Below are 19,404 nucleotides of genomic sequence, written 5' to 3'. Positions count from 1 at the left end.
TCTGAGAAATGTCCTGGTTGTAGATCCAAAGAAATCTTTGCTTTTTTTTTTCCCCCAGAAAATGGGTTGAAATCATTGACAAGAATCCTACAAATTAGCCATATGAAACTAGCACTAGTGTCTGGGAAAAGACAGGAGACACAAACTTACTTCACTTGGAGATTAAGAGATCTCTCCTGATGTTCTCCAGCAGAGTGTATCTGGTGGTAGGCTTCCATTCAAACCATGAGATATTCAAACTCCAGAGAAAATATTAGAACCTTTTACAGTGGTTCTCAACCTATGTGTTGTGACCCCATTGGGGGTTGTATATTAGATATTCTGCATATCAAACATTTAGAGTAAAGTTCATAACTAGCAAAATTCCAGTTATGAAGTAGCAGTGAAAATAATTTTATCATTAAGGCTCACCACACCATGAGGAACTGTATTAAAGGGTTATAGCATTAGGAAGGATGACAACCACAGACTTTATGGCATCACTTGGTTTAGTTTGGTTGCCTCCTTTAAGTTACCAGAACCTAAAACAAACAAGGTTGAAAGGGAAGAACACAGCACACAGGGCCTGAAGGCTCCTGTCAGGACTATCATTTCACTGAGAATGAGAGGAAAGGGATATAGACCTTCAATGTCCTTCTCTCTACATGACTCTGAGATATCCAAAGTGAGACCTATGCTACTTCTAACATGGTAATCGTGGATCAAGTCAATCTCTAAGTTAAGAGCTTACTGAGACTAATACCAAGGTGGCTAAGGAAGCTGTGGACAGGGCTCTGGTACCAGCCTCTGCTTTTCTCTAGTACCCCCTCTACCTTCTTCCTCCATTATTATGTGCCTTAGCCTCCCTAACTGGAACAGAGTCCTTGCCCTGAGCTCTGTGCTCTTCATAGCAAAGTCACAGAAGGATACCTCTCTTCTAAAGAGACTGTAGCCTTGTGCCCAGCTGGAGGAAGCCTGTCCCTTACACACATCCCTGCTCAGCAGCTTGCCTTTTAAATGCTCCCAGTCCTTTCTTCCTGTCTGGTACTTTTCTTGCCCAGGATCTACTGCCCACACTTTTCTTGCCCAGGATCTACTGCCCACACTTCCTTCTTCCTCTGAGAAAGATTTCAGGTTGTCCCAGGAAGCAAGACCTCTCCTGGAGAGGTTCCTCTACTCCATGCTTCCATCCACATCTACCCTACCCTTGTTTTGCCTGCAACTAAGGATAAATCCTGGGATTCTGAGGATGATGACCCACCTTCTTATGCTTGCCCACCATCATCACACAGGCTCTCCCCAGAAAGCTTCTCCCATCAGAGTCAACATGGAAACTCCATGCTGTTTGGTCTCTTTGATGATCAACCAAACTCTATTTGATCTATCTGAAGAAACATTGCACAAACACTCGGTATAAAATGTGCATGCATGCATACACATATACATGTGTGATAATCTCAAAACAAACAGAGACTAGTATTGAGTTGAGTGGTAGTCTGCCTAGTATGCTGGATGCCCTCCCTTGAAAGCCTCGCATTATAAAATCAATTAAGCAAATAAACAAAAAGTTTGCCATTTACATTTCTTCATTAACATTCAATATTACCATATTCCTTTCACAGCAAAGTTCAAAGGGCATTCTTCTGTGTGCTGCATTCAACTGCTATATTCCATGGATGTTTGCATCCTTTGAACTGAAGTGCAATAAACTTACAGAAAAATGGACAAATCACAAGTGTTTCCAGCAGTTTTCAGTGTATGGCCAACATGAGTTGGCCCTAGAAGGGTTCTATCCCATTGCCTCTGGAGTTTACTCCTCAGATTGCAGGTCACTCTAGTCTCTGAGGACTGTCCTATGTTCACCTGCCTCCCCCTTTGTCCCTCTGGTTCTTTAGTCTTAGTTCTGCCTTGACTCATACTTGTATCCAGACTTCTCCCCTGATCCCCAACTCACATATCCATTCCACGTGCCCTGTGACCCTCTTCCATGCCAACAGACTTGCTGAAGCCAAGACAAACCTCCAGCCCCATCCTGCTCCTCAGACATACTTACCTTCCTGCTGTGTAATGCTCCATCTACCCCATTGCCTGTCCTTTCACATCACCATGCAGACGCGTAGGGCATTCTTCCAAAAGACATTGCAGTCTCTCTACTTATAAAGAGCCCGGTAGCTGGAGTAGCCCAGGTCCACTGGCTTTCTTCTGGTTTATAGAGACAGAGCCCCTTTAACTTTGGGGCTCTGCTGCCTTCTTTTGTAATAGCACATGGCTCATCATGCACCCAAGTGATCTCAACTCATTTTTACAGACAAAGGTCCTCGGCCTGCTCCCACAAGCATAACCTTTCCTCTGTCCGCATTTCCAACTCTTACACTCAGTAGTTTCCTGGCTTCAGTCATGCCAGGTCATTCTTCATAAGTGTGGGCGAGTTCCCATCACAGAGCCTTTGTACTGCTTGTTTCTGCCAGGAAGGCTATTTCTCAAAAGTGCCTCTTGTCATGAACAGTCAACCTCCCTAGCAGCCCCTTCTATGACCACTTCTTAAAATTTTATCTCCCAAATCAATTTGCAATGTTATCTCTCCCCTTCATACTCCTCTGGGTTTATTCTTGTTTTTCCACTGCCTGCCTTCACTGGAAGTTCAACTTTACAAAGGGAGAGTTTGACCTGTCTTATTTACTGCAGCATCCTGGGTATCTGGAGCATGGCTGACACATTCTGTGTGTTCAATAGACACAGGCACATAGGTACATTTCAAGAAGATGCTGACAGATTCTGCAGGACTCCCGTTCCTCCAGATCTTCAGGATCATGAGTTCCCCTTTCCCCTCATTTTCCTGGTTCCTTTTGCTGCCCCTATTCATAATGTTCCTAATCTGGTTCTGAGTACCCATCTCCCATTTAATTATTGCTGTAATGTTGCTGTTAGTAAAGGAAAGAAGCATTTTATGAAATGAAATGAAATCAAGGCATAATAAATGCCTCAAAGAGAAGATTCTGCTAGTCACTGTACTCATGCAAACCCAGGGACTGTGACGTAGATCCAGACCCAAAGCCCCCTGGGAATGTGTCCAACTACAGTTTCAGGACACCATCTGTTGCAGGGGACAGAGTGTAGGGCCACAAAGTCAAATACTACCATTTCCCTCCTGGGATCCCTGTGGCACACATTCTTCAAGTGGGGTGTGGGGGCAAGGGATTGAGGAGGTAGTCCTGTGGTCTTAGGAGTGTGCTTGAACTCAGATAAAAACAAGTTTACTGGCTGATTCCTTCAGCATTCAGTGTGAACATCCAAGTGATCTCATGGAAACGAGGGTCACAAATCCCCTGTTGTGGTGGAGGCTGGGGTTCATGCAGCAGGATCCATTTTAAAGGCTAGAAGTGCCCAGTATTTGACCCCACATACCTCTGTGCTTTCTGCCTTTATGAGATCTGGAAGTTGTTTGAAACCTTGAAACGTTCTTTTCCATTTCAATGAAGATATTAACTTTTTTTAGTTTTAGACTTATTGGAGGGATTAAAGAAGATAAAGTGTGTGCATTAACTGTCTTACAGCAGACACTCAGCAAAATGTGGAGATTATGTCTCCTCTCAACCTAGATTGGAAACACGAGTTTCTAATTTGATCTGCACAGCCCATACCTTTCTCTATAAACTGGTTTATAGAACTGGCTCTCATTAGGGAGCAGATCACACCATGAAAATGACGTGAGCTGAAAGCTACACTTGCTGGCCCTCACTCTGCTTCTATATCGAGTCCTTTGTTACAGATCAGAGCGTCAAGGACAGGCATCCCTGTCAGACTCTATATCCTGAACCTCCCAACCCCAGCAGGGTACCATTGTGCTTTCTGTATGTGCTCCCTCTGGGAAAATGTGGGTGTGGAAATTATTTTGATGTCATGCTGTGGATCAGGAAACAGGCATGGAGGGATTATCCATAAAAGAGGGCTCTGCCTAGAAGAAGGCAGAACCCCAAAAGCCCAAGTTTGTAGGACCAGGCCAGCCATCCGTTCTTTTCACCTCTGATTTAATCTCCCCCAACTCCCATCTTTGCTTAGCTTCCCTGAAGTCCTGTGTATTTCTATAATCTCACTGAGTTGTTGCTTTGACAGTTGATAGGCACAGTTGACTTGCTAGTGGATACTGAGATAGTTTTTTGTGAGAAAGGAAAAGAAACCACAACAAACAACTAAAGTCGCACAGAATGTCAAAGATATCTTTTAAGCAGTGCCACAGCCTAGGGGAGCATAATTTCAGAATAGAGCTGGGATGGGCTGTAGCTCCCTTCCCCCCCCCCCAGCCCCTCCCCCTCGAGGGAGAGGCTCCACAGCTGAGCACTCTGGGCCTTGACAACATCTGCAAAGAACCTCCAGAGAAGGCACTGGGCTTCTCCCTCCAGGCCCCAGGATTAGAAGTCCCAGCTGGTAATGTCCAGGCCAGTGTTGATTCAATTTAGAGACTGATTCTGAGTGTGTCTGTTCTCTTCCATGCCACGCACTCTCCTCTTGGCAGCTGCATGCTCTCCTCAAATGGCCTGGAGATTTCTTTTCTGTCTGCAGTTTGGGCTGCAGAGGCATAAACAGAATGCACAGCAGCCTCCTGGCTGGGCTGAGATTCTGGGAAGTGTTTCAGCATGGAAGCCCCATCTAAAAAGCACTGGGACATAGGCTGTGCAAAGGAGACTCCAACCAGACTGGAAACAGCAGCATAGCTCTGGGTTCCACAGCAGTGAACCCATTATCTAAGTACAGTGCAAATGAGGCTGGGGAGGAGGGAGAGGAGCAGGGACCTTCTCTCCTTTCCCCACCAGCACAGACTTACCCCCACCCTGTGCAAGGAAGTGAGCCTTACTTCCAAAAACATAAAATAAAATAAAATAAAATCAAAAGGTCACTAGAAGCTGGTGGTACAGAAGGTGCACAATAAAATCATCTTGACCACTAAAGGTATTAAACATCTTGACTCCTTCTAAGTCTAAGAGATTCTTACCACATAAAGAGCAGCTTAATATGTGAACTGAGAGTCTGAATTCTCTAATCTCCTTGGCCACAACATGTTCTACCTAGAAGAAGACAGGGCTTCACTGCAGACTATGTGAAGAAGCAGAGATCATCCAGGGTGGTCTTATATAGGTGGGAGCAGATGGCACTCACCATAGATTCCTAACCCAAGTCTTTCTCCAAAGCCTCATGTACCCTCATCTGCATTCTGGACAGTACCTTTGGAGACCTTAGAGGCCAAGCTCATCTGAGCCTGCCTCAACTAGCCCAGGAATCTGGTTGGGATCCGTAGCAGGTTTGATGAAGCTGGCCTCTGGTATGGACACACAGGCCACCATTCCTAGACCTATGTCATTTATCTAGGGTTCCTAGTACCCTGGGAAGAGGTGACACCTCTGCCAGTGAAACATAAGATAAGAACACCACCCCCATTCCAAAGCGTGATGTCAAAGCTTAGCTCTGGTTTCATTCATTGTTGCCTGTGCACCTGCTCCCAGGAGAGCAGATATGCCACGTCCTAGTCTGTGATGTCACAGATTTGAAGTGCAAGATTCAGAGTTTGGATGCAGTTGATAGCATGTTTAGCTCATGAGACAAAGCCACAATGCCGTTATAGAGTAAAGAGCGAGCTGCTTCTTTTCCCTTCATTGTCTTGACCTCCCCTTTATTAGTGAGGCTTATTACCTACCCCAGACTTATGGTACTGCTTCTATAGGCAGGAGCAGACTGGACTCACCATGAATACCTCAAACAGGTCTTTCTCCAAAGCCTCATGTACTACTGTATGAGTAATGCCTTTGGAACCTTGTTAGCCAAGGTCATCTGAGCCTGACTCATCTAACAACTGCCTGGACCCAGGGATCTGGATTTCCACTCAAGTTGATACTTGGAAATCCTGGTCTGCTGCATTCACAGAACACATTCACAAGAGAGAATATATACACAGACCCTCCAGGCTAGGGCTAGCTCTAGAACAAGCTCTTACAATGACCTTAGGGGTCCAAGATCACTCACCCTAGTGCTAATCTTCCAGAATGTGACCAAAGAACACCACAGAACTGGCACTGTGCCCTGTTCCACCCTCCTTGTCTGATTCCATATGTGCCCCTTACACCCGTCCACATACACACCCTGTCCAGTGTACTCTGCCTCCTACTTTGTTGGTGGTGCAGAGAGAGCCACTCAAGGGTTCCCTTGCCACAGCCATCCAAGATTCATCAATTCAGAAGCCATCTAGAAGTAACTACAGGTTTAGGCAGGAAAGCAATGTTCAAACTAGGAAAAATCTATTTCAAGAATGTCAGTTGTTTACAGCCTCACTCTCAGAATTCTATGAGCCAGCAGGGGTATCCTGGCATCCTCAGGGGTCATCTACCACCTGGAGAATCCCCATATGCACTGGAGTCTCTAGTACTCTGTGCTACATGGAGCTGCCTCTCTCCCTGTTCTGCTTTGGACAATGGCAGTGGAAGGTGGTGATGGTAATTTCATGCTTTTCCCAGTGTATATAAATGCCTCTCTTTGATGCATAAGGATAGGAAGGCTGTCTCTTTCTTTGCTAAGAAAAACTTCTTTCAAAGCCTGCATTCCAGTGGGGTGCAGTATAGTAAGATGAGCTGGGAATTGGTACCTTTGGGGTCTCCCACTCAGCACGGGTCCACATGGACTGCTGGGGACCAGGCTCTGTTATATGAATATTTTTTTAAAATGAGCCTTTAACAAGGAAAACAAATCTCATTTTCACCCTTCTGGCCAGGTTCAGTGTTTACAATGTAATCTCTAATATGGTCCAGATGTTCTTCCCCACAGCGACACACCAAGTCTCATTTAAAAGTCAAGCCTGCAAAGGCCATCTGCCCTCAGGCAGGTTGGATGCCTGCTTTGGTCATCAGTTCTGTTTCTGAAGGCAATGCCACCACTACAAGGCCAAAACTGAGTCACCAGGAGGTAAGGCAACCTAACAACAAACTTGCCTGGCACTCTGAGGTACTCCAGCTTGTTGCATACAGACACCCCTCATGGCAATGGATAAGCTTCCTTGGGGATGGTGTGCTTGGGTGAACATCTCCCTGTAGTCTGTATAACCAGCTAACAGAGGCCTTACCTCATGGGACAAGTAGAAGGCTGCAATGCCCAAAGGCCAGAAGCAGCAGAGCATGGAGAAGACGCTGAGTCCCAGGTGATCCCGTGGGGGCATCATGAGGAAGTTGTCCTCACTTTCTGTGTCGCTGGAGTAGTCACTCTGCAGAGACAGTGGGAAGGACAGGAGGGACATCAGTGAAAAAGTAGCCAAATGCCACCAGGCTGAAGCAGGCTCTTCCTGACTGCTGTTTTAGATGCTATTGCTGATGTTCATGTTATCGTGATCATCTGCAAGTATAGACCTCAAGCAATGGTGCATCAGCGGAAAAACTGACCAAGATCAGGGAGAACAAAGGCCTTCCCAGGCTAGAGCTCTTAGACAGTTAAATGGCAGGCGAAATCTGATGGAAAACAATTGTGGTACAAATGGTCCTCCAGCTCACCGGGGTTCAAATTACAGATCTTTAAAAGTTTATCGTAGATTTCTCCAGGTATTAAATACATTCTAACCTAGGACATCTTAGACTTACAGTGAGTTTATTTGGGAGGCCAGTGAGAAGTATCATGTTTCACGTATCTTCAGGATCTTGATGTGGGTTTATGGGTATTAAAAATGGTGGCCTTGAGGGACTTCCAGGAGACAGGCCTTAGCTACATTTTGCTTTTGTACTCTGGACCCAGGGAGGATAGTGTGGATGGAGGAAGAATTGCTGTCTCTGGATACCCTCCAGTTTCCTTTGATTCTGATCTGAGTCAGGAAATAAAGGGCCCGAGCTCCACACAGATGCACGGCCTCCCTCACGGCAATCTGACAGCTGTTCTGGGAGAAGCTGCCTATAGATGTAGCTCTCCCTTCACTGTGATACAGTGGCACATGGGATTCTCAAAGCTCTGGTGAGAATCTGCTGGGAATCTGCTGTGAGGTGGTTTGATTCGTGAGTGGGATGGGAATACCAGGGAGGATGATTCTAGAACTCAGCAGTGGGAGAGCCACCACCTCGATAGCTTGTAGGTCCTGTGCATGCTTGCTTCCCAGATGGACAGCCCTGGCTGGCTCCACCCACTGTAGATTTTTATCTCATCAAAACATAAAGTTGTCATTCCCAACTTTTTATTTTACACAAAGATAGAGCCCTAGCTAACTGCTGCAGACACTGTTTCTAAAAACAAAGCAGTAATGGATCATTTCATTTTCAAAGAGATCATTATCATTCATATCCTGCCCCAAGCTGGAGACCATTGAGTATACACTATTGAGCTTGGCTATGGGATGGTTCCACTTGACACCTGCCTTGCCAGGCTATCCATCTATCACAGCAGCTTGGAGCCACTCATAAACAGATGCCAATGGACCTAGACCCACCCCCTCCCTGGCACATATGTAGCAGATATGCAGTTCGATCCTCACGTGTGTCCTCTTCACCTGCAACTGGAGTGGAGGCTGTCCCTAAAGCTGTTCCCTGTCTTTGGAATCCATCCCCCTGGGTGGGCTGCCTTTCTGGCCTCATTGGGAGAAGATGTGCCTAGTCTTGAAGAGACTTGTTGTGTCAGAGTAGGGGGATAGCCAGGAGGCCTCCATCCCCTCAGAGGAGACAAAGGGGAGATAGGGGAAGGGACTGTGTGAGAGGGGAGCAGGAAGGGGCAGCAACCGGCATGTAAAATGAATAAATAAATAAATAGGAAAAAAGGAAAATTGTTCCATTCAAAATATTTTCTCACAAAACTGTTGGAAATCCTAGCTATGAGGCAGAAAGCATAGCACTGTACTGAGAGGTCAGGAATTGTGTGGGGGAACTTTATTTCTGTTTAGTTAATAGAGGAAACAAGCAAAGAGCACTGGATTCACTCAAATAACAAATAGAGAAGTCCTCCGGTGGTCCTGCATGGAAGCTGGTAACCCACTGTCCACACAGGTCTAGTTCTCTCCACCACATACAGGTAGGCCTGAGGGGTAGGGTCCCCCAGTTTCACTCCCCAGAGCACAAAGTCATCTTTGGAGGCTATAAGGCCAGCTGCCAATCATGCTTCTGTCCTGCTGATCAGTTTTCTCTGCCCAGTCCTGAGTCCCCTGTTTGGTGCAGTCTCTGCTCCGTGTGTCTGGAATTATACAGTGTTCTTTCCACAGCACTACATCTGTGGAATTTCAATTCATTTTATTCTGTACACAATCCCCCATATGGACTCCAGAACAGTAAAGGAAAATGAAAATTACTATCATTATTGCTATCTGAAATGAAAATCAAAACAGCCAGCAGGGATGCATAATTCATACAAGATTCCAGGACTGCACTGCCCAGACCCTGCATAGCATGGAATCACCCATCAGGATGAAGGATGCCCTGTACTCAGTCTGTTACATGGTACCTTTCCACATATAACCCTGTCACCTCTCGGGCTTCTAGAGCTAGAAAACTAGTAATGCATAAAAAAAGATTCCTGACCATAAGTTTGCACTGTTGAACTATACTGCTGGAGGGTCACCTCTGCATGAAGTGCCTGAGAGGTTAGCCTGTGACAAATGCATCAGGGTCTAAGATCACACTCAGAGGACAAAGGTGATCTTTCCTCTGGCCTTCGCTTTCTCAAACTGCAGGTCAAAGCTGTCCTGATGTGGGTAGAGGTTTTGATTCATGGGCAACAAATTTGTACGTTTGTATAGATTCTTAGCTTTTGTGATTTGAGGTTCTGGTGTTTAATTTCCAAAGAATTTTGTGCTACTGAGGTCACTGTGTCCCATGGCAACTCTAGAAATCATTCAACTGTTATTGCCATTTCCATTTTACAGCGCACAAATAAATGAGAGGCTGAGGAAGGTTGACACCCTTGACAAATGACAGCACTGTTCAGTCAGCCCCTCTGTTCATTCCAGGCTTGTGCTGCATTTGAACTCATAGCCAACTGCACATAAAACTGTTTTGTTTCAGCTATGTCTATATATTCCTTGCCTTTGGCCACAGGGACTCTGATGACCTTGCTTATTAATTGCTATGTTCCAAGATGGCTGTGGAGGCGTGGCAGTGGACAAATAGGTACTGAAAATTTCCCAGACAGTCAAGGCTGAGCTCTGCTGCTCAATTACACTCAAGCATACTAGCACTGTAGTCCCTGGCTTTACCTGTCTCTGTAGTATTACAGCACTGTCCCTATGCAGTAAAGAAATGGGCTTCAGGATAAGAATTTTTCGGATTCTTAACTGAACCACATACTGAAGTTACAGAGTTGTTCTTGCATGACGCTAAAATAATTAATCAGTATGGTTAAAATGGATTTTCAAATTTCAAGAGAAATCACAGAGAAAATAAGAACATCCTGGCTTGTAATGCTTCCTTTGCTCTTCCATCTGTAGGATCCTCATAGGTTTAAATGGCCATGGGCATCGAGCCACCAAATAGGGAGGAGAGAAGATGCAGCCAGACCAAGAGATGTGCAGTTTCCTTCACCCAAGGGAATGAAATACAATGCATCACCCACACAGAACACATGTGCCTTGTAGGGCAGCTCTCTTTTAAATCCCCTTCCTAGGGTACTGTCTGGGAATGTCTGCAGCAATGGGAAACACGAAAGTCCAGGACTCATGAGGTCTCTCCTTGTGAGCTACAGGAATCAAGGGAGAGGTTGCTGGCCCTGCAACCTGTGCATGCTGATTGGTTGATCCCCTGACTGGCATATCTCCTCATTGGGCTGATGGGTCTCCATTCTCATTTTTTTCATTGCTAAATAGTTACAAGGTCAATCCTTGTGTTGATCTTTATTCAACTCCACACTCATTGTAGTAATGTGAGCAAGCACTGTGGGTTGTTTCTAGGGGGCAAAGTGTGACTCATCCCTGTCTCTTGGACTTCTTCCAGGTGTCATTACAAGTGTGGGGACCTGGAGTCATGCTCCTTCCTCCACCTGGCCATCTGGGCAGGAAGGTAACCACTTGGCCCTAAAATGAACTCTGAGTGGGTTCATTATACTGAGCCAGCAGCTGCTAGCCACATAAACCTATATAAACTTGAACCACTTAGCATTAAACACAACCAGCAGCTGATTCCTGGGTCTCACTCCACATTCCACTCATTATACAGAAGGCACAGTATTCAGTGTCTATCAGAACATTTCTCCCACGAACACACAGAGCTCATTTCCTTAATTTATAAGGGGATTCTTCCCCAAAATATCACTCCTCATCAGAGATGCCCCAAAACTTGACATACTGTCTTAATCTTCCTTGGAAGAATCTTGACCTATCCAGAAATTCTCTGCAGTGTTGCTCTCTACTAATCTGATCTGTTCGCAGCACCATGCAGGCAGAGATGACAGGTATGTCCTGGCACAGAGAGGACTCAGTGCATTTTTCTAGATGAAGAACTCATCTATAGTCTTAGCCAACAACAACAGTTCAACTGAGAATTGTCTCCATTGTCAGATTGGTCAATAGACAAGTCTATGGAGTGTTTTATTCATTAATGATTAACATGGGAGGTTCCAGTCATTGTGGGTGGTGTTACCCCAGGAATGTGGTCCCGGGTTGTGTATATATATATATATATATATATATATATATATATATATATATATATATATATAAAGTTGAGTGAGTCAAGAGAATAAGCTAGTAAGCAGCACTCCTCCATGGTCTCTGTCTCAGTTTCTACTTTGAGTTTCTACCTAAAATTCCCTTCAAGATGGTCTAAAAGCTCATGAAATAAAAGATGAGGTCAACCCTTTTCTCTGGCTTTTGGTCATGATAGTTATCAAAGCAATAGAAAAAAGAAAAACTAACACAAAGTCCCTTTTTTTCTGTCTTACTCAAAATCGGGTCACATTAAAAACCATGATATCCCCTTTAGCCCCATTGTGTGGTACCTACATGGCTCAGAGATCTGCTGTCTCCCAAACATAGAATACAAGAAAGGCCCATTTCAGGATCTGAGCACAATTGTCCTGAATAATTCATTAATCATCTTGGCCATATGTTAGGAGCATGTGTTTAGTTTCCACTATTTGGGCCTAGGTTGCCCACAGATTGAAACTGTAGCATGAGGTGGTGAAATAGAAACAAATGTAAACTCACAACAGGCTGGGGATGTAGCTTAGTTGGTAAGGAATGTGCCTAGCATGCACCAAATTCAAACCCTAGGGTTGATTCCTAGCACTGCGAAAACTGAGCATAGTGGATCCTCTTCCTGTTTGCATACCGGGCTCCAAGGCAAACTTTTATAAGACAGACAACAATTATAAATAAACTTTAGAAATGAGTAACTTAATGCACTACTTAGAAGTAAATCTTTTTATTTCTCAGTAACATGTAGCTCAATGTCCCTTAAATGATTTTGTATTCCTTGAGAAGACTTTCTGTACTTTTAGAAGACACTAACCTGATTAAAATCCTGAAATATGGAAATATATTTTTATGAATGATGAAAAAATAAAGTTAACATAGAACAAAACCAAATAAAAACGTAAGTGACTGAAAGGGATGGGGTGAAGTCTCTGTTGCCTACTCTCTGGGGCCTGTCTTGCAGGAGATGAGGCACAGGGTCCTGCCATCTCCCTGGTTCTCACTGCTCCCCATCATCTGAAGGCTCTCAGTGTGATTCAGAGCCAGACAGAGCTATAAGGCAGCCAAAGAGACAAGAAGATGTTAAGGCAGCAGTTTTCAATCTGTGGGTCTTGACTCCTTTGGGGTTCATTTGTTAGATATCCTGCATATCAGATATTTACACTACAATTCATAACAGTAATGAAATTACAGTTTTCAAGTAGCAATGAAGTAATTTTATGATTGGGGATCATCACAGCATGAGGAATTTTATTATTGGGTTAATAATAAAATTGGGTTATAAGTATAATCTCCAAAAATTGTCCTGCAATATTGGGTTACATCCCTATTGCTGGTGATGGAGTAACTGAAAGACCTGAAGACCATTTACCAACTAACTATGGAGTGGCTGACAAAGTATGTTAACTAGTGTGCAAATGTGTAACTGAGGATGAAGCTGGAACACACAATTGTGTGGCTCACCTCCAGGAACAGTGCCCCGTGAACAAGTTATTCATATTTTGTCCTGCTTTGGTTTTGTTAGTCTTGGTGACAGCCCTTCAAATCTAGCTCCCACTTTCTCAGCTCCCCATGCAGACCATACTCCCATGGATCAATACACTTTGCATGAGGTTTCAGGCCCTTGTGTAAAATGTTTGCTTAGCCTTTTGGACCAAGCACCAGGTCTTGAAGAAAGCTGTGAATAGCTGTCATTCCCACTCACTTGTGTCAAATACATACCTGAAGCTATTGCACCAGGCAGGGGATCACATGGGAAAGGCTGGGCGACCTTTCCACTAGTGAAAGAATAAGAGGAGCCTGTACATGCACGTCATGTTTAAAAGGGAAACTTCTTTTAATAAGCATTTGTTCTGGGCAAAAAGCAAATCCATTTCTTGTTTGAGAAGTGTTTAGTTAAGGCCTTTGGAATCTGATGTTCTGAAAGCAGGAGCCAAATGAAACATAACTCGTTAGGATTCATCCCTGGTGCAGCTTCTGGTAAGTCTTTAGTCATGGCGGCAGAGCAAGACAATAAGGCATACAATTATGTTAGAGGGCTGTTGCTCCATATGCATGTACTATTCTTTTAAATCCTCATTCTCTGATTAGCTACAAGTATGCGCCCAATGGTTAGATTAAGATAAGAAGCCCCACTTATCTATAAGATAATGTTTCTGTTATTGTTTCTGGGGTTTGTGAGTGCCCAGGGGCCTGGGAAGGCAACTTTGGCAAATACTATTGTTAGACCAATCATGGTTTGGGAATCTTAAGATTTCAGGTGCAGTCATTCTCTTGCAAGGTTGCAGTTTGGGTAGTGTATTGGCTATTTTTCTTAATGTTGTCATAAAATAATTGACAAGAAGCAAGTTAAGTAAGGAGAGGTTTAATTTGCCTCCCGGTTTCAGAAGAATGACTCAGTGATGATGGGGAGGCATAGAAACAGAAGTGGCTCAGTCTTGGGTGGCAGGAGTTTGTGGCTATCACTCCCTATGTCTTGGCAGATGAGGAAACAGACAGCCATGTCTAGAAAGAAGGCCAAGATATAGTCTTCGAAAGTTCTCCCTTCAGTGATCCCTTCTCCAGCTAGGCTCCACCTCTTACAATTTCTGCAGATTCTATAACAGGGCCACTAGCTGAGGACCAAGTGTCTAAACACATAAGCCTGTGGAGATACCTCACATTTAAACACTAACAAGTATAATCTCCAAAAATCATATGCTAAGGACTCTATTCCAAAGTCATCTGTTGATGGGAGTAAAAGAGTGGGAACAAGTCCAGCTGTACCATCTGGACGTGGGAATGACTAGGAATAGATAAGGCCAATAGGATGGTGTCACCATTAAATCCTGGTGGCTTTTTAAGACGAGAAAGAGACCAGAAATGATCTACATTCTCCTGGACTCTTCCCATGGGATACCCTGATCTGAATAAGCATTCTATCATGGTGTTCACTGTCAGATGGGGCTCCTCTGCCTCCCCCAGGAACTATTCAACAAAGTAAGCCTGATTTTTGTTTATTTTTGTTTTGTTTTGTTTTGTTTTTTACAAAATTTACCCAGTCTGCATGACAAGGCTATTGGCAATAGGAATGTGGGATCAACCCTAGGAAATGATATGGGAAGAGAGGGATGGGATAGGGAGTTTTGGGAGAGGAAACCAGGAAAGGGGATAATATTTGAAATGTAAATTTTAAAAATATCTAAAAATATTATTACTTAAGTTAAAAAAAAAGAGTAGTGCTACCTTTGTGGGCATCTAGATCCTCTTGCAGGAGTCTCAGGGGTTAGCTTATTGGGGAATAGGCTGCCCTACAATCTATAGGGCACATAAAGAAACAGAAAGTTCTCAGGTGCTTGGAGGTCAGGCAGGGCACCTCAGCAGCAAGAGTGATACCTAAGAGAGAGTGAGGAACTGAGTGTCCCTCCTCAAAGCCCATGGAGAATCTAGGGGTGTTGAATATCCCCAAACTTCAACTAGGGGATCCTCTATGTATCAAGACCACTAAAATCAGGTTAACCTTGAGAGAGGAGACACATACACAGACAATGGTCAGGAAGGATGAAGAACCATCACCGCTGCCAAGAAAATGAGTACAGAGTATAAACACAAGTGTGGTTTAAAAGCAAAATCAGCCCACCCTAGACTTAGTGTGAAGGGCACAGCAAGATACAGATAAAGATGACCAGGACAGAGAGCAATGCGTGTGGAGTCAGGTATCAAAGAAACCTGAGACAATTGTCTAACTCTGATACCTATTAATATACAAAGTGCGCCTGGGCCTCCAGGATCATTCAGTACCCGTGGCACCTTACAGATCTTCTCATGGCATCCACTACTCTAAACCCCTCCAACCTATGAGCTTTGCTGCCCTTCCCCCAGTTTATGGTTCTATAAAACCCCACCATTTGGAGCACGTGTTCTCTTGGTCTCTTGGCTCTCTTGTTCTGCTTGCTTCCTTCTCTCTTGTCCCTGTCCCTTCTCTTTCTTTTACTTGTCTCCAGCCCTATGTTCTCATGGCCTAGTACTTTCCCTCATATCTACAATAAAATCCTTTTCCTCAATCATATCTTGGAGTGGCTATGTCCTCATTTCATTAATGTGGCAATGGGAATGTTTTGTATTTCTGGTTATGGACACAAACTCATAGTATGCTGTGTTATCCAGTTTCTGTCACTATAACAAAATCCATGAGATAACTTATGAAAAGGAAAAGTTTACCATGGCTCAGTTTTGAAGGTTTCATTTCAGCAGAACCTGTGGCAAAGAAGCCCATCATGGCAGACCATACTTGCTTACCTGACTGTTCAGAAAACAAAAGTGAAGGAAGGGGTTCGGGGATCAGGGACCCATTGTACCTTTAAGGATGCACCCACCAATGACTTACAGGCTTCCTGATAGCTTCCACAACCACAGGATACTGCCACCATGGGGATCAAGCTTTTGATACATGGTTTTTGGAGAATACTAAACATATGTAATAAATATCAGGTTTTAGGAAGAAAATGGGAGTTCATTCTGGTGGTCAGTAATGTGGTATCTGACTTGTGTGCAAAGGGATCAGCATGTTCAAAAGCTATAGGCTAACAGCAGGCTAGGACTGGATAGTAAGAGGGCACATAGCATGATGTAGGACCAAGTGGTCCCTACATCTGCTCAAATCACAAGCCAACCACATCTACTGCTGGAGAAAACCAGGAATATACTACATCAACTTAAGTAATAGGGAAATACTCAGAGGGTTGGTTTCACAGCTTCAGGCCAAGCTATTCACTGTCAAATAAGTTAGGAGCTATGCACCCCAGCTTTAAATCTGCATCATTTGCATAGGTGATTCTTCATAGCATATGAAAACTACAGACATAGTTTCTAAGACAAGTGCCTGTTCCAGAATTTGTTAACTCTAGTTTGTTGTATTTTTCTGGGGAATTCAGAACACAATCTACTTTTTACAGTTTTTCACGTGGACACTTTAAAATTTTCCATCATATAGGCAGGTAACCTGTTTCCCCACCCTTCCTAGAAATGTTCCCTTCCTGAAAGCAAAGTCCTGGAGAGAGAAAAACTATAGACAAGGCAAGTGACTAATGTGGCATCACTTATTATCCAGGCCCATCACTCTTCCAGATGCCACTTATCCAATAATGCCGACTAGCCTCAGGCCTGAATTACAAGAGAGCATAGTGTCTCTTAGTCTAGTTTGGTGATACCAGTCAATCTTGAACACACTCACCTGTGACGATGCACCTCCCTTTCCCTCATTGGGACCTTAAAAGAACAAGCTCTGTTCTCCTCGCACAGGCTGAAGCTTTCGCTTCAGACCCCACCACATTTACAAGCCTGTCTGCAGACTTGATGAGTAGCTGTTGCACTTGACAAGACTGCTAGGAAATGGGCTGATGAGATGCCAATCAGTGCAATCTTTAAGAAGCAAAATTGTCAAGGTATAACAAAGCCACAGCTTTTAGGTTTTGGCTTCACAAGCCCAGTCCTAGCAAGTTATCTGGAAGATGTAGCATTAAAAACAAAAGATACAGAAGCACAAGTTTTTTTTTGTTTTTTGGTGTTTTATTTTTTTTCATTGCAATGTTATGTGTACTCTGTGGTGTTGGAAATACCTGAACTTGTATGTTCATTCAAAAAGGGTAATGCTGCATGGCTCTTCCTGGACAGACATTAGCAAACATCTGCACATGCTTATGATAGGCAAATGGTAGACCTAAGAATGGATTCTCCCCAATTCTAGCTTGGAGAAGCAATGAGTTTGTTCAAGTCGTCACTTACGGGAGCATGGGTAACACACTGGCAGCTGAATCATCCAAAGGCCGACGCACAATGGGTGATGAATCACAAAGCTTGCATCCCTGGGGCTCCCTGTACAATCTTTAGATAGATCCGCTGGTCCCAGTGTCTCTCTCACCAGCAGTGGTTATTCCTTATATGACCTTGCCTAGAGGCATGGTGACTATCTGAGTTTACTAATTCTTATAAGTTTACTTCTCACTCCAGGACAGAATGCTTTCACTTCTGAGAGAATAGCCATAGGACAGGTGGTTAGATGAACTGGGCTGCATGCAGTCCCATAGGAGAACATAATGAACCTTGTAAAAAAAAAAAAAAAATCAAAAGGACAGATGAGACCAGAAGGGAATAAGGGTAGATACCATATCTATAAAAGATTAAAAAAACCCTACAAATCTGTACCTCCTGACACGTCAGTCAGTGACAACACCATATACAGTAACAGTCCCACAGATTACCGTTCTGAGTGACATTAGTTTGTTGTCAGTTCAGCTAATAGAGTTTACCCAGGGAAATTTCCTCTGGTTACCAAGTATGCAAACATGCATGTTTCTGTATACTATACACAGAGTATACATGTACAAACATCATGCTTCCATGCTCAGTCTGCTGGGAAACTGTGGCTCCCAGAGTATGAGTGAATGCCTGTACCTACAGCCCTTGCTTTCTGAATATAATTCTCCAATGATGAGACAGGGCTGATTTTAGATTAGGGCTAGCAATATGTAAGATGCAACCTGAGCAGCTGGATCCACCAGGAATGGTCACAGGGGATGACCAAGGATGTATCAGAATCCAGTTTGAAGGAGCTCTTTCTGCCAGACAGAATAAAGTGAGCACTATAAACACACTATAAATTCTGACAGCAGCCCTTTGGATGCACAAGAATTGATGGTTTACACCAAAACAAAATTATACATGGTTGAAAAAATAAATACAGAAGGAAATGTTCTTCCCTATAGTACATTGCCTTCCCACAAATATCACGAGAAGCGCAGGAGTTGGGTATTTGAAGCTAACATAAGCTGGTCTCATTGCATGCCCCCTGCAAATATCTGAGTGATTACCAAGCAACACAGTTCTGTGGTCAGTGAGAAATCTGGCAGTCACCAAAGGAAGCAGTCAGAACCACCCACATTGGCAAAAGGTAAGAAGATGTTACTGGCCTTTTGACGGGTCTCACTGGGAGAGACAGTATTAGTTTTTAGCTTAAGTTCAATTATACAGAGTAAATCAGACATGCCTAAGCATATAGCTGATCTTCAATGGAGCTGACCCATATTCTGCAGAAGTCAAGGTCATGACCAACCAAGACAACAGGGCTCTCCTTGTTAAAGAAGACAGCAGGACTATGACAGTATATGCTGTGTAGAAGCTACACATGAATTTTTCTTTGCTACACAAGCAATATAGAAAGAAATGAAAAAAGCACACTTTATAGACTAGGAAAGATAAGAAAGAGTATTGTAACTGGTAATTTTATAATAATTTTATTCTTAGGATATGTGTGGTTTTGCATGCGTGTGTTTTATATATAAATAGTTCTATGTATAATTCACTTAGGAATAAAGAAACATCACATCTGCAACTTTCCAAAGAGTACAGAAAAAATCTATGTCTATAGATAGGATGGTTCAGCCAATAAGAGAAGATGAAAGCCAAAGAAAATGGAGATGGGCAAACAGGAATTGGCTGCATTTAGGCCTGCAACTTTATATCTGCAATCACACAAAATGTCAAAAATCCTTCATAAGCTATTTCAGTAGAAAAATTATACTTTAAATTGAATTCTTTTCCTTTGGGGATCAAGCACTGCATCTATTTTCCCCTCTTCTGATTGTGCTTAAATGAAAATGCTGATGTGGACACCACTGGAATGAATATATATATATATATATATATATATGCAATCTGGCATCCCATCCTGTTTGTCCTTTTCATGTTTTCAAATGGAAGCTACTTAGTGGTCTTTGGTTCACACATCTCTTCTTAAGAATATAAGAAACTTCCAATAG

General features: G+C 43.5%; 1 protein-coding gene across 6 annotated transcripts in view; it reads right to left on the bottom strand.

The window, feature by feature from the left end:
* Nucleotides 1-19,404, bottom strand: part of Syndig1 (synapse differentiation inducing 1) — a 173,610-nt gene that overhangs the window by 66,266 nt on the left and 87,940 nt on the right. For all 6 annotated transcript variants that reach the window (NM_001363094.1, NM_001363096.1, NM_001363095.1 and 3 more), the window contains one exon: nt 7,085-7,222. In NM_001363094.1, the coding sequence (NP_001350023.1) occupies nt 7,085-7,222 (138 nt within the window). The remainder of the gene's footprint in view (nt 1-7,084; nt 7,223-19,404) is intronic.

Source organism: Mus musculus, chromosome 2 (assembly GCF_000001635.26).
Source record: "Mus musculus strain C57BL/6J chromosome 2, GRCm38.p6 C57BL/6J".
Taxonomy (NCBI): domain Eukaryota; kingdom Metazoa; phylum Chordata; class Mammalia; order Rodentia; family Muridae; genus Mus; species Mus musculus.
Note: the sequence above shows the minus strand (reverse complement) of the source record. Positions and strands in the feature narration are given on the sequence as shown.